The sequence below is a fragment of the Ursus americanus genome, chromosome 1, assembly GCF_024610735.1.
Source record: "Ursus americanus isolate L20-20 chromosome 1, mUrsAme1.1.p, whole genome shotgun sequence".
Taxonomy (NCBI): Eukaryota; Metazoa; Chordata; class Mammalia; order Carnivora; family Ursidae; genus Ursus; species Ursus americanus.
This window is the reverse complement of record NC_142127.1, coordinates 101,172,582-101,186,585: the sequence shown is the minus strand read 5'-3', so window position 1 is coordinate 101,186,585 and position 14,004 is coordinate 101,172,582. Positions and strand designations below refer to the sequence as shown.

Below are 14,004 nucleotides of genomic sequence, written 5' to 3'. Positions count from 1 at the left end.
CTGAACCCACTCTGTTCATCCTTTCCTATAAATTAATTTTTAAAGATATAATTGGTTTTATTAAGTCATATAAATGAAATATTTTAATAGCTGTTCACTATCATAATATCTGGATTATTTATTTCCCTTATGAATTGACTGTATCCTCTCTCAATTATGAATCACACTGTCCTGTTTGTGTGTCATTTAATCTTATATTGCCTACCATACGTTGTGGATTATATCATTGTTCTTGAAATTAGAGTTTTGCATTATGTTCTAAGAGGCTGTTGAATCTCCTTGGTCCTATGGAAGCTTCATTCTGGGCTTTGTATGGTGGGTCTGTTGCAGTTTTGCTCTTAGTCCTGGGGAAAATGTGAGGTTCTTCCTCTTAAGGCAGAGGTTAGCAGACGGTGACCTGGGGGCAGAATGTGGCCTGCTGCCTGTTTTTGTACAGTCCTGAGTTAAGAGCTATTTGTACATTTTTAAATAGTTATTTTTAGTTTTATAAGTACCTACATAATGTCCTCAAATTTGCCTCTTAAGCTCACAAAGCCTAAAATAGTTACTCTCTGGTCCTTCACAAGCTTACCAGCCCCTGGCCTAAGGCCCTTCTGGGATTTCAACAGAAGGCCTCAGATGTTTGTCATATGCCTCTATCCTGTCAGAATTCCATGTTCATGTTTCTACCCAGAAATCTCTGCCAAGATCTCTGTTCAAATCGTGAATCTACTAGCTGTTGCTTTCTGTGGGGTTTCTTGCGTCTTGGGCTGTCCACGTACCGATCAGGAGTCAGCCAAGGATTTGAGGGGGATTTGGTATAGATTCGGGGCTCCTTAATGCAACTCTTTCTCTTTCACTTTCTAGCCTCTCCGGCATTTTCAGATTCTGTTTCCTCAGCTCAGTAAGACTCCTGCGCTTTGCTTGAACAGTCCCACCTTGCACGCTATAAAGTGGGAACCAGTGGCTTCATGTAAAACTCACCTAGTTTGCGTCCCTCTTGAAGGATGTCCCATCTGCTTAAGCCTGTTTCTGGTTATTCTCCAAACACTTGTTTTCATTATTTTGTCTAGGGTTTATCATTTCTTTTTTTTTAATTATAATAATATTTTTTATTATATTATGTTAGTCATCATACAGTATATCCCTGGTTTTTGATGTAAAGTTCGATGATTCATTAGTTGCGTATAACACCCAGTGCACCACGCAATACGTGCCCTCCTTACTACCCATCACCAGCCTATCCCATTCCCCCACCCCCTTCCCCTCTGAGGCCCTCAGTTTGTTTCTCAGAGTCCATAGTCTCTCATGCTTCATTCCCCCTTCTGATTACCCCCCCTTCTTTATCCCTTCCTTCCCCTACCGATCTTCCTAGTTCTTATGTTCCATAGATGCGAGAAACCATATGATAATTGTCTTTCTCTGCTTGACTTATTTCACTTAGGGTTTATCATTTCTTATCAGAAAAGTTAGTCCAGTAAAAGTTCTCTGCCATTACTGGGACCAGACTCCGCTGAAGCTTGAGGCTGGAAAGAATTAATCCTCACTTCTCAAAGGAAAAAAACGGCTATTCTCTGATTATTGTTATTTGATTATACCTTAAACAAATGAGCTGCAACACTATATTACCATCTTTTATACACGGTATTAACAATATTGTCTTTGGGTCGTAGACCTATTTCCTTCTGTTTGTGATAAAACAATACTTTGATTATAGCATTGGCACTGCTACACATTATTTCTGTCCAAGTGGAAAATGAGAAAATCACCTTTCCATATTGATCGATGGGCTAAGCAGATGTTGCATATGCCTCCCAAGTGATTTTCTGTATAAAGTAAGTTCATGCTGAGAGAAGAGGAGACACAAGGCCACACAGCAATCAGGGAGTGAGAGAAGAGTAGAGATGGAAAGGGGGGATGGGCAGTGAGGAAAAATGCTTTTTTCTTCCTAATCCTTTAGCTAGAACTTGGAGAAATAGTTTTTGGGATTGAGACGTAAGCTTTCTGTGCTTTGATTTCCTGAGCTAACCTGTCAGTTTCCTGGACAGACAACAGTCGGTTTAGTTAATGTTACGTGACAATGTAGGCTTATAATTATGACTTTATTCCAGCAGGGTTTGTCTGAGTCACTAGTTTTAAAATTCTCTTCTGTAGTGCTTCACTGTGTGATTACCTTTGTGCCTTGTTTAGATTGCTTTAAACGTCTCAGAAGTGTTAGTTCTACCTAATCTGTTTTAGTACTTTTTTAAAATGGTGTCACAGACATATAAGTAACATATTTTTTAGATTCGCCATGGCAGCTTTCTCCCTTGTGTGACTATTAGACTGTTTAACAGAGCGCACTCTGGTTTTCATTAAATGTTTTATCATGACTCAAATGGATTTTTTTCCCTCCTAGCTGGCTAGGGCAAAAATAAAGGTGAAGTTCAAATATCTAGTCACAGAAAGGAAGATGTAGTTTTTTTATTATGTCCAATTAAAAAAAATTTATTAACCTAGTATTTGTTTTTTGTCTCCGTATAGTTCTTACAGCTTCATTCCCAGATATTTCTACTCAGTTCGGATGAAAGTACAGTTAGTCTATTGAAGAACGGTTCTCTCCAGGCTGAGTCTGATTTCCAAAGGAATGATCAACACATTTCCAAGACACTTACTTCAGAATCCCCAGGATTAAATGATAGACCCTCCTGTTCCCACTGGTTTGATATAAATGATTCCAAAGTCCAACCAATCAAGGAAAAAGACATTGAACGGCAGTTCCAGGGTAAAGAAAGTGCCTACATGTTGTTTTATCGGAAATCCCAGTTGCAGAGACCCCCAGAAGGTATGGAAAGAGAAATGTTCCTATTTGTTCAAATTGATGATGTTAGAAGATAAATATTGAATGCTATTTGAATTTTTACCCTTTTAAAAGAAAGTTTACTCTTGGAACATTTTAAAATATTTTCAGGCTAACAGTAAGAAATACATTATGCCAAAAGAAATCCAACAGTCTGTCATTTTGTAACTATATATTTCTATTTTATTTTTCCCCTCTAATGATATGAGGCCATGGTTATTGTTTCAGAACTGGGTTTTCTTGGACTGCATAATGGTTTCTTGTTGTGTGGACCAACTTGTATACGACTGCCCTGTGCTTAGGCTTGGCTGTGTCATTTGGCCATGCGTATGTCGCCTTTGAGTTGTAGTGGCCTTGGTCTTGTTTTCATATGTGCCCTTTTATTGCCCTCTTTTTTCTTTTCCTTCAAAGTAATTAATGTGTTTTATGAGCAGTTGAAATATTTTCAAAGCGTTCTTTGTTAAACCTTCTACGACAGCTCATACCAGGGAGGCTAAACACTGAGACCCACAATGATAAATTTTTTAATTGAGACGACTGACATGAGTCAGTATGTGAGCCTTTGGTCACTTCCCAAAGTCTACTCAAAAGTAAAAAAAATCCTAACCAGGAAAGTTCCTTAGATAGAGGCATTTCTGTAGTTACAAATGAGAACACTGTTCTTAGAAAATGGGAGTAGTAAGCATTTTTATAAAGAATAAGAAGAAAGAAGTTACTAATTTGCATGTGAGTCAAAGGAAATTAACTTTCTGGTTCTAAAACAATTACATAATTATTCTGTTTAACCAGAAATTCTAGGCTTTATTTTTCTGAGGGGAAAAAAATACAGTCGTGGCTCTGATAAAAATATTCTGAAGCAGAATTTACAGTTCTGGAAATACGTATTAACAAAAAAAGAATGTGTTCAGATGGAGTATTGTCTTTTTCCCTGAATTGGATTTTAGTATGTGTATGTTTTTACTATGTACTGAATGATAGTTTTCCAGTTAGCTTAGGAATTGAATAAAGGTCTGGCAGAAATCTTGATGGACTTTTTGTGGAGATAAAGGGATGAAACTTGGCAAAATGATTCTAAAATTCATCTAGAGAGACAAACATTAATGAAAACTGAAGAAGGGCCTGCTGAAGGGAATTGACTCCATCAGTAAAAACCTATTTGTAGAGCTCCCGCATTCAGACAGTGCCGTGCTCATGCAGAGAGGGGGACACATCATTGGAGTAGAGCCAGCCCAGAAATCCACCCAGGTATTTTTAAGATTTTAATCCGTGGTAAAGTGACTTTTCAGATAAACAGGAGGAAAGTGAATTACTCAAGAAGCTGAGCTGGAAGTTGGTTAGCTGCCAGTCACTTGAATTAGCAGTCAGTGTAGTCAAGTGACTATAATCATAGCTTGAATGAAATTTGAGTTCTTTCAATGTTTATGTTAAAAGGGAACCTTTAAATGTATAAAATATATTTTCTAATATTAAGGTAGAGAAGACCTTCCTAAGCTTAAAAGCAAAGAAAGAAAAATTAAGGAAAAGTATTACAAACCTTAAACAATATAAAAGGCAAATGACAAGCCTAGTGGGAAACAGCAAAATGTATGACAAATCTGTTTCCCGTCTGCAGAGTGCTTTTACATATATTCCATTGTGCTCGATAGAACATTGGGAAAAGGATATAGATAAGCAATGTATAAAAGAAGAAATAGGAACAACCAATAAACTAGAAAAAACAAAAAGAATCAGGGGCAGTTGGGTGGCTCAGTCGATTAAGCATCTGCCTCAGCTCAGGTCATGATCTCAGTGTCCTGGGATCGAGCCCCGCGTCAGGCTCCCTGCTCAGCGGGGAGTCTGCCTGTCCCTCTTTCTCTGCCCCTCTTCCCCCATCCCCCACTCATGCTTGCTCGCTCTCTCAAAAAAAAAAAAAAAATTTAAAAAAAGAAAGACTTCAACCTAAATCATAATCAAAAAATAGGAATTGAAACAGCAATGAGATGCCACTTTTTTCCTACCAAGTTAAATGTTTCTGTTAATCTTGTTCTCAATAGTTGGCACTTCATCTACGGCTGGTAGGTATATAAAGTCCTATAACCAGTTTGGTTATATGTATTTAAAAACCTTAAACCAGGGATGCCTGGGTGGCTCAGTTGGTTAAGCAACTGCCTTCGGCTCAGGTCATGATCCCAGGGTCCTGGGATCGAGCCCCACATTGGGCTACCTGCTCAGCGGGAAGTCTACTTCTCCCTTTCCCTCTGCCACTCCCCCTGCTTGTGCTTTTCTGCTCTCTCTCTATCAAATAAATAAATAAAATCTTTAAAAAATAAAACCCTGAAACCAGTAATTCTTCTACAAATTTGTCTTGGAATAATCAGAGGTGTGTATAAATATTCATGTTCAAAGATGTTTGTTACTCCCATTATTTTAAAATAATGAGTAGAAATCACCTGAATATCTAACAGAAAAAGATTGGTTAGATTAATTATGGTACTTATAGAACGAACTACTATGCAATCATTTAAAACTTTGGAGAAACACAAACACGAAGTGAAAAAGCATGTTACAGATTTGTTATATGTAATCCCAGTCGCTTTAAATAAGGGTGTGCGTGTGTGTGCACACACTTGTGTGTAGTTACGTGTGTGCGTACAGACGCATTGTGTAGGTACAGAAGAAAGACCAGAAGTACAGATAACAAATTTTAGCAGTATCTCTTAGGAATGGCATTACAGGTAATAGCTATAAAAATATCTTTTATATCGTAAAAATAATTTCCAGAATTTTTACAGCAGCAATTACTACATTTGTTATCAGGAGGAAAATAGTAGGTGCTCTTTTTAAAAAGTATATTTAAAGAGAACTAAAGAAATGGGATCCTTCTAGCATGGCATAAAGAACTGTTTATCTTCCATTTGCTCTAATGTTTTCATTTTTCAGATGGGAAAACTGAGATCCACAGGAAGTTAGCATTCACAAAGATAGTCGAGGCTTCCTAGCTCCCAGTGCGATCTTCGCAGATTCCCAGCAGCCAGGGTCCATGTAGTCAGCCCAAGTTAATGAAGCGTTTTGTTCACAGCTCGAGCTAATCCAAGATACGGGATTCCACGTCATTTGCTGAATGAGATGGATGCAGCCAACATTGAACTGCAAACAAAAAGGTAATTTGAACTTTCTTTTAGAGTTTGAATGGTTCTTTTCTGGAGAACGAGGATCTCATTTAGGTCTTAAGTCTTCAATCATGAGAATTAAAAAAGATAAAAGCCAACTAATCAATGCCAGTGCCTGTGTGGCTGCTGAAGTTTTGTAGGGAGAGTATCTTACTTTGAAATCAGCCTCATCGGTGAGAGTGAATGAAACGAGGTCACATAAAAGGCCATTACCGAGTAGGGATGGAGCCTCAGAAGCCTAGAGAAATCGGTGAGCACGTAGGACGTTAAGTGGATTGTATCCTGGCCCGTCAGGTGATTCCCAAGGTGCAGAGAGAGCCGCGTGAAAGTCACCCCTCGTAAATTAAGTAGCTATGGAGACCCAGCACCTAGTGACAGAGACCAGAGGCGGCTAAGAGGAAGAAATGTGGATTCTGCAAACTTCCAGGCTTCATGTCAGTTCAGGCAGAAACTTGTAATAGGTTATCTCAGGCATGGTTTGTGAGGACTTGATAATCTCATGTTCTCTTTTGAGGTCTCACCTTGGACCCTGAAGAACTGTGTCTTTATTTGCTCTCTGCTGGGGTCAGCAGGGCATTGGGTTAGGGAAGTGGATGTTCTCGTGGCCTCCTTGTGGACCCGCGTGGCTGGTTGATTATGTAGCCGGGATGTGTTCAACATTTTTATCATTGGCTTAAAACTAGGGAAAAAAAGGAGCAGGTAGATTGAATGGCAAACCACTATCAAAGGAAACCAAGACACTAAAAATATAAAAACTAGGGTAAAATATCTTAAATAGGGAAAACAACCTGCCCGAGTGGGTGCAGACTAGCAGTGGGCATTCACAGCAACGGCCAAAGGGGTTTCGCCAGCCAGCACTAAGCTTTTTAACGTGGCCATCAGAAAGCTAGTGCTGTCTTCGACCACATCAATAGAATTGCGTTGGGGGTGTCCGAGCTTGGCGGTGCCCTCATCCAGCTCTCCGTGGGCCAGACTGCCTGGAGTGGGCTGTCGGGCACTGGCTCCAAGGCAGCCGAGCAGATTCGGAGAAGAGCCACCAGCTCCGGACTATTGCTGAGGGTGTTCGATCTGGGGAGAGCAGACTGGGGGATCGTGAGATCCACTTTAAATATGCTACAGAAGAGTCCGCGGGGCCTAGTGGAAGTAAGGAGGAGACAGCAGTTTGTAAATCTGGCACTTAACACAATTACAGGAAAAGGTCTCTAGCATATTTGTAACTACTTTCTCAGGGTTGGAAGATTTTGAGTTTCGATACTTAGAGTAATAGTGCATGGTGTGTATTAAAATCTATTTTCCTTGGAATTCATGGTGGCAGGGCTGAAATTTTGCTATTCATTGAGAAAACTAAAATGAGTCAACTTTGGAGCATGGAAGAAAAGGACATTAATAACTAGGTAGAACAGAGAACTTATTTATCTTATAAATCAAGTATTTTTGGTTTGGGATGAAACTGTGTGTTATAAAAACAGAGCATTTATGTATTTTTTATGCCTCTTTAAAGGGCAGAATGGGATTCTACAAATAATAATCTTGAGTTGCGTCTGCACCTGGGCCCTCATTATCATTTCTTCAACGGGGCTCTGCACCCAATCGTCTCTCAAGCAGAAAGCGTGTGGGATTTAACCTTTGATAAAAGAAAAACTTTAGGAGATCTTCGACAGTCAATGTTCCAGGTAATTTAGCCGTGCTTCCTCTTCATTTAGACGTGAAGGTCCAGCTCAAGCTGGATTCTCCTTTTCAGAAATCCCATTTAGGATTCAACTATTTATTTTTCAAAGCACTTAAGAAAATCCTGCATCTGCTGCTTCCTGAGGGTCGACCCAGATGTTCTCGCCTCACTTGTGTGTCTTTTAGAGAGGCTTTTCTACACAGGCAGTGCCCACACTGTCCTGCCAGCAGGCTTTCGGGGAGAATCAGCCGGTACATTTTATTTTGGGGAGAGAAAAAGTATAAGGCTGTTTCTTTTTTGGAAAATAAAATTATTTTTTGGAAGGAGTAAAAATAAGCACGTTGCTGGGGCGCCTGGGTGGCTCAGTCAGTTGTGTCTGCCTTCGGCTCAGGTCATGATCCCAGGGTCCCCGGATCGAGCCCTGAATCTGGCTCCCCGCTCAGCGGGGAGCCTGCTTCTCCCTCTGCCCTTCCCTCCGCTCATGCATGCTCTCCCTCCTGCTCTCTCTCTCTGTCTCTCTCTCTCAAATAAAATCATTTTTTTAAAAAAACGATAAGTATGTTGCCTAAAACCAAAAACTAAACAAACAAAAGCAAGTAACATTTCTCCCTTTCCTAAGTGTAGGACAGCATTTGTTATTAAAATTTTTCAGGGAAGGAAAATACCTTCTGTTGTGCAGTAAAAACAAGCATCGTTGTAAATCTTCACCTCCGATAATCGATCCAAGTGTGTTTTAATGACAACAGTGCTGTTCATTTTACTATAGTGTCTTCATATAAATTATGTCCTCTGGTTCTTTAATCTCAGGGTAACCTAAAGGCAAGCTAACCCCATTTTAAAGGTGAAAAACTTGTGATTTAGAGAGATCTAGTGGCTTTCCCACGGTCAGCCTTCCAGGTGTGGTAGAACTAGGCCTCAGCCCTGGTCTCCTTATTCTTTCCTTCCTTTTGATCACATTTCTTCACCTCTCACTACTTCCTGATCAAGGAAAAGGAAAATAGAAAATGTAGCCTTTGGGGCATCTGGGCGGCTTAGTCAGTTAAGCATCTGACTCTTGATTTCAGCTCAGGTCATGATCTCAGGGTTGTGAGATCAAGCCCCAAGTTGGGCTCTGAGCTTAACGGGGAGTCTGCTTGAGATTCTCTCTCTCTCCCTGCCCCTCTGCCCCTCCCCCTAGTGTGTGCACATTCGCTCGTGCTGTCTCTCAAATCTTTAAAAAAAAGAAAATGTAGTCTTTTATTTTTTGCAGAAATAAGTTAATTTTCTGGAAAACTCTCATCAGTCCCCCAAATCATTAGCTTTCTTTTTTTTTATTTTTCTCTTGTAAAAGCAAAGCAGGCCAGTTTCTTTGTTAATTTTAGTTGATTTGAATGATATTTCAGTGTTGGATTAGTATCAGGATTTCTAAAATTTCCTACTGTTTCTGAATTTTTCCATTAAAAGTTCATCCCTGAGCCCGTCCTGCAGTGTTGGTGTAGGTGGGCAGGGGGGCTGACCCTGTCCAGGGGGACCTTTCAAATGGAAAAGGCCTATTCACTTTCATAGGTTTTTGATTCGCTCCAGTCTGCTTTCTGGTGTTTGGCGTGCACATCTCTGTTTTCTTAGAAGTAAGCCCCTGGCAGGCGGCTACAAGATTGGTGCAGTTAACTAATCACTTCTAAAGAGAAAATTTCTTTTTTTTTTTTTCATTAGGATTTTATTTATTTATTTGAGAGAGAGGGAGTGCGTGAGCAGGGCTAGGAACAGAGGGAGAAGCAGGCTCCCCGCTGATCAGGGAGCCCCATGTGGGGCTTGGCCCTAGGACCCTGACATCATGACCTGAGCCAAAGGCAGACCCTTAACTGACTAAGCCACCCAGGCGCCCCAGGAAATTTCTTTTGAAGAGAACTACCTTGTGTTATTGTGGAGAGAGACGAAATATGACTGACTTTATGGGTGACGTTATTCTGGTGAGATGACCAGTCCCCAGAGTCTTGGATCTAGAAACTTAAAAAACAAATCCATGGTCATATAGGAAGTGGTAATGCCACTTTTTGAATTTATGGTTCAAAACATTCGTTTCAGATTAGTGAGAATTTTGATGTGTGCTAGGGTCCATGCTGCTTTTCCCTAAATGGTGCTAATTAAACAAATGATTTTTGCTCTTTTGGACAAAGATATCTGGGCTGGCGTGTTGATCTGTTTGCCTTCTGATAAAAGCGGTCTTCCTGTAAATTAGCACAGTCGTCACGGTGGTCCTCGTGTTCACTGTGTCCGTCATCCTTCTCCAGGCACTAATGGATGAGATGGAGCATCTTTGGATTTGGCTAATTTAGCACCGAGTGATGTCTTCTTGCCACGTTTTTGGTGTTGGGTGGGAGGGGCATACTCATTTGCTAGCTCCCTGTATCATCTAAACATAGGAAAAAGAGTATAGTGGTGTTCTTTTACCTGGAAATGTGATATTTATGTTACTTCTCATTTCTCTTTTCTTCCATTAATATTCCGTAGCTGTTAGAATTTTGGGAAGGAGATATGGTTCTTAGTGTGGCCAAGTTTGTACCAGCAGGACTTCACGTTTACCAGATGCTTGATGGTAAGATAAATATTAAAACACCGCACCTCATTTCCTATATTTGTATTTTGTGGGGCTCACCTGTGATTTTCTGCTCTTAGCCAGTCTTTCCCCTGACCTACTACTTTCTTACCTAGGCTGTCATCACATGGTCGGTTTTCAAACAAAAATTTAGAATTTAAAAAAAATAAAATTCTAAAAAATTTAGAATTTAAAAAAAAGATTTAAAAAATTTATCTGATTTCTCTAACGTGTGAATTTTGCTAACACAGAAATATTTTCTATTTTTTTGAAATGAAGGCTACCTCTCCCCCAGACCAGTTTTTTAAAAGGCTCTGGAGGCGCCTGGGTGGCGCAGTCGGTGAAGCATCCAACTCTTGCTTCAGCTCAGGTCATGATCTCAGGATCGTGAAACAGCCTCGTGTCAGGCTCCGAGCTCAGCAGGGAGTCTGCTTGACACACTCTCTCCCTCTTCCTCTGCCCCTCCCTGCTGCTCTCTCTTTCTCTCTCTCTCTCTCTCAAATAAATAAATCTTTTAAAAAAACAAAAAATGATAAAAGTCTGTGGAATTTTTTTGTATTACCACAGATTTTTTTTTTAGCAAAACAATTTCAAACCATTAACATCTTGTGTATATGGCTTGATTTATTTTTCTCCCAACTCTCAGCTTCAGATTTTGTAGCAAAACAGCACTTGGCGAGCGTAGAGGTGTTTACTACCTGTGAATAACAGCAAGACGGTAGTAACAGTAGCAGCTGCAGTGACACTGTGGTGGACTTCACTGCGCCAAATCCAGGGAGAAGTCTTATGTAAATTATCTCATTTGATTTTCACAAAATTCTTTTACCTGCATTTCCTAAACAAGTAAACGGGACATGGGGCCGCAGTGCACAGGACAGCCAGCCAGTTAGTGCTGGGTCTGGGGCTGAGTGCTGCCTGAGCCTCCCTCCCGCACACACCGTCCCGTGCAGTCGGCGCCTCCTGTCCTGGTGCTCACGGAGCTTACGTAACAGCACGGGGAGACGCTTACCTAAGGCGGGAAACAAAAAACCTGAAGAGTGTGGTGAAAAGCATAAAGATAAAAATAATCTTAAATACTACCAACATAATACAGTTACTGCCTTTTTCTTTATTTTCCTTGATGAGAATGCTTTTTCAAACAAATATATTTAAGTGTCTCAGCTCTTTCTTTCCTTCAGTTGTTTTGGTGATTGTGGCGAATGGTCTCACTGATGAGCTCATCTTCTAGGAGATGACCTGACGCTGTGTGAACTGGAGATTGCGGACGGGGAAGACCTCTTTGTATGGAATGGGGTGGAGGTAAGAACGGATTGAAGAAACATTCACGATGGTTTTGGATTTTTTTTTTTTTTAAGTGTCGTAAGAAAACTTTATTCAGCATCTCTGAAGGCAGCTAGATACCAGAAAACATCTGAAATGTCTGACAGATTTTAGGTACAGTCAGTGTTAGTCGTATGCTGAGGAGATGTTGGTCAAGTGTGTCTGCAGGGCCGGAGGCTCTGTCGGTCTGTCCCTCCAGTGGTCCAGATGATCCTGCTAACACAGCTGCTGCTGAGGGGGTTCAGGAGGGGCAGGCAGCTACCCTGAGTTAGGGGAGTAGCCTCCGGGAGCGGAGGGGGTTCTCCAGGTCAGGAAAGGGGCGAGCAGCATCTCACTCACTCTGGTCTGTCCTTGGTCCGTCTCATATATTTCCAAGGCTTTTTTCTTTCTTCTTTTGTTTTCCCCCCAAGGCTTTACTACCACTGCTGAGGACTCACATCTGTCTCCACTCCACATTGCTCTCCTAGAAAATAAAAGATGGCTGAGAGAAAGTTTCAAAGGAAAAAGCTAAAGTTCTGATACATACAAGACATTCGTGAAAACTTCATTTCACTCGAAAAAAAAATAATTCTCTAAGAGTCGTCTTTTACTGTGTGATTATTTTGACTTGATTTTGGCACGGAAACTATACTAAGGTTGTCTTGGTATTATCGTAGGTTGGTGGCATCCCGATTCCAACCGGAAGTGACTGCGAACCTCTGCTCTTACACGTTCTTCATCTAGCAACAAGCAGTGAGGGGGAAAGGTGTCCGCGCTTGGTGGAGTCTCCACATGTCTTTCCGTCCAATGCAGAAGTGGGTGCCGTGCTCACAGCCCTGGCAGTGCCCGTGGGGGTCCTCTTCATCAGCGCCACTGACCCTGCTGGGGAAGAGAACTGGGTCGCCATTCCCGAGGAAGACCTGAAGAAGACGTTCAGAGAGCAGGGCCTCCGGAACCAGAGCTCGGTTCTCGTTCAGGATTCCAGTGATGATAACAGGTACCCTGCTGAAACATAAGAGAATTCCTTTTTAAGTTATTTTAATGATAGTTCTGTCTCTTAGAACTCGAAAGCTTTATTTTAATGCTGATAAGAGTTCAGTATTTTCCTTTGGTTTCTAACCATTGTGTCCTGGATATCGCATACAGGAGTGTTCTGGGTTAGGCAACTTGGAGGAAGATGATACTGGAATGTGATTTTTTAAAAATTTTTATTTGTTGGTAAATGAGGTCACTAAATAATGTAGATATAGATGAGATATAATCTGGATTAGTGGTTTATAAAGCAGAATCTTGTAAAATGAATTCCAGCTAGCACTTACTACAAAACTGAAGGTACATTCTCACAAAGAAAGTTCCTGAATCTTTTCATGAGGAGGATATTAAGATCTAGCTAAATTTGTCAGTTTTCTCACAAGACTCCCATAAGGCAATTCAGTTTTTCATTGTAATCCTTTTTCTGACTGTGGGGACCCTCCCAGCTGCCCAGGGAGGGCAGTTACGTGGGGGATCATATTCTTAGTTCCTGCGAGTCACACTGGAGGCTCAGAAGTGCTGCCTGTCTCCGTTTTGTTGTCTGCGTCTGTTACGGTACGTTTGTGTGGTCAGTGTGTCCTGCCCTGTAACCCTCCGGTTTCCTTATACTGAAGACTTGACATTTCAAGCCACAGATCCGTTCCCTGCTTGATCAGTCAGAGTCTCCATATTGTCATTAACAGCGGCTGTGACACAGAGGCAGCGCGCTTAGAACAGTCTTTACTTTGTATTTATCACTATTACTCTTTCGGACAAGTGTTTTCCAGGCATTTATTTCTGCACTTTGTTTACTTAAAAGATTATTATATGTCCCTTTATGAAAAGTAATACACGTGGGACGCCTGGGTGGCTCAGTCGGTTAAGTGTCCCGACTCTTGATTTCGGCTCAAGGTCATGATCTCAGGGTTCTGAGATCGAGCCCCGCATCAGGCTATGTGCTGGGCGTGGAGACTGCTTAAGATTCTCTCTCTCCCTCTCCCTCCCCCCCCACCCCCCAAACTAAGTTTAAAAAAGTAATAGGACATGTGTTAGGACTTGGGAAATACAGACGTGAAGACCGGAGGCCCGAAATGTCCTTGCAGTACCCGTGCAGGGTCAGTCACCATTAGCTCTCCTGTTGCCCTGAGCTCAAATAATTGATTTTTTTGTTTTGAAGGTTTTTTTCTTTTCAAGCTTAATAGTGATTATTTCATGGACAGTTGCATCCTGCTTTTCACTCCTGCGTCTGTAGACTCTTCACAGACCTCGTGGCGCGGCTCCGTAGCGGTCTGTGTGGACGTCGTAGCCTACCTGACCGCGCTCCCGCGCGAGGCAGTCTGTGCAGGGGTGAGGACGAGGACGCAGGCCGGCCGCCTGGGCTCGTGTCCAGCTTTATCACTTCCTGACGGTGTGGCCGTGTGCAAGTCCCCTCATCTCCCTCTGCTCAGTTCTTCTTCTGCAAAAACCGGCTTCCTAGAACCAG

At 41.5% G+C, this 14,004-nt stretch overlaps 1 protein-coding gene across 11 annotated transcripts in view; it reads left to right on the top strand.

The window, feature by feature from the left end:
- The window catches only part of USP40 (ubiquitin specific peptidase 40), a 75,701-nt gene that overhangs the window by 28,656 nt on the left and 33,041 nt on the right, over positions 1–14,004 (top strand). For all 11 annotated transcript variants that reach the window (XR_006778990.2, XM_045794083.2, XM_087864476.1 and 8 more), the window contains 6 exons: positions 2,503–2,803; positions 5,877–5,958; positions 7,469–7,640; positions 10,127–10,211; positions 11,440–11,510; positions 12,188–12,507. Coding sequence is in view for 10 of the 11 variants with exons in the window: in XM_045794083.2 (XP_045650039.2) it covers positions 2,503–2,803; positions 5,877–5,958; positions 7,469–7,640; positions 10,127–10,211; positions 11,440–11,510; positions 12,188–12,507 (1,031 nt within the window). In the remaining variant the exon portion in view is untranslated. The remainder of the gene's footprint in view (positions 1–2,502; positions 2,804–5,876; positions 5,959–7,468; positions 7,641–10,126; positions 10,212–11,439; positions 11,511–12,187; positions 12,508–14,004) is intronic.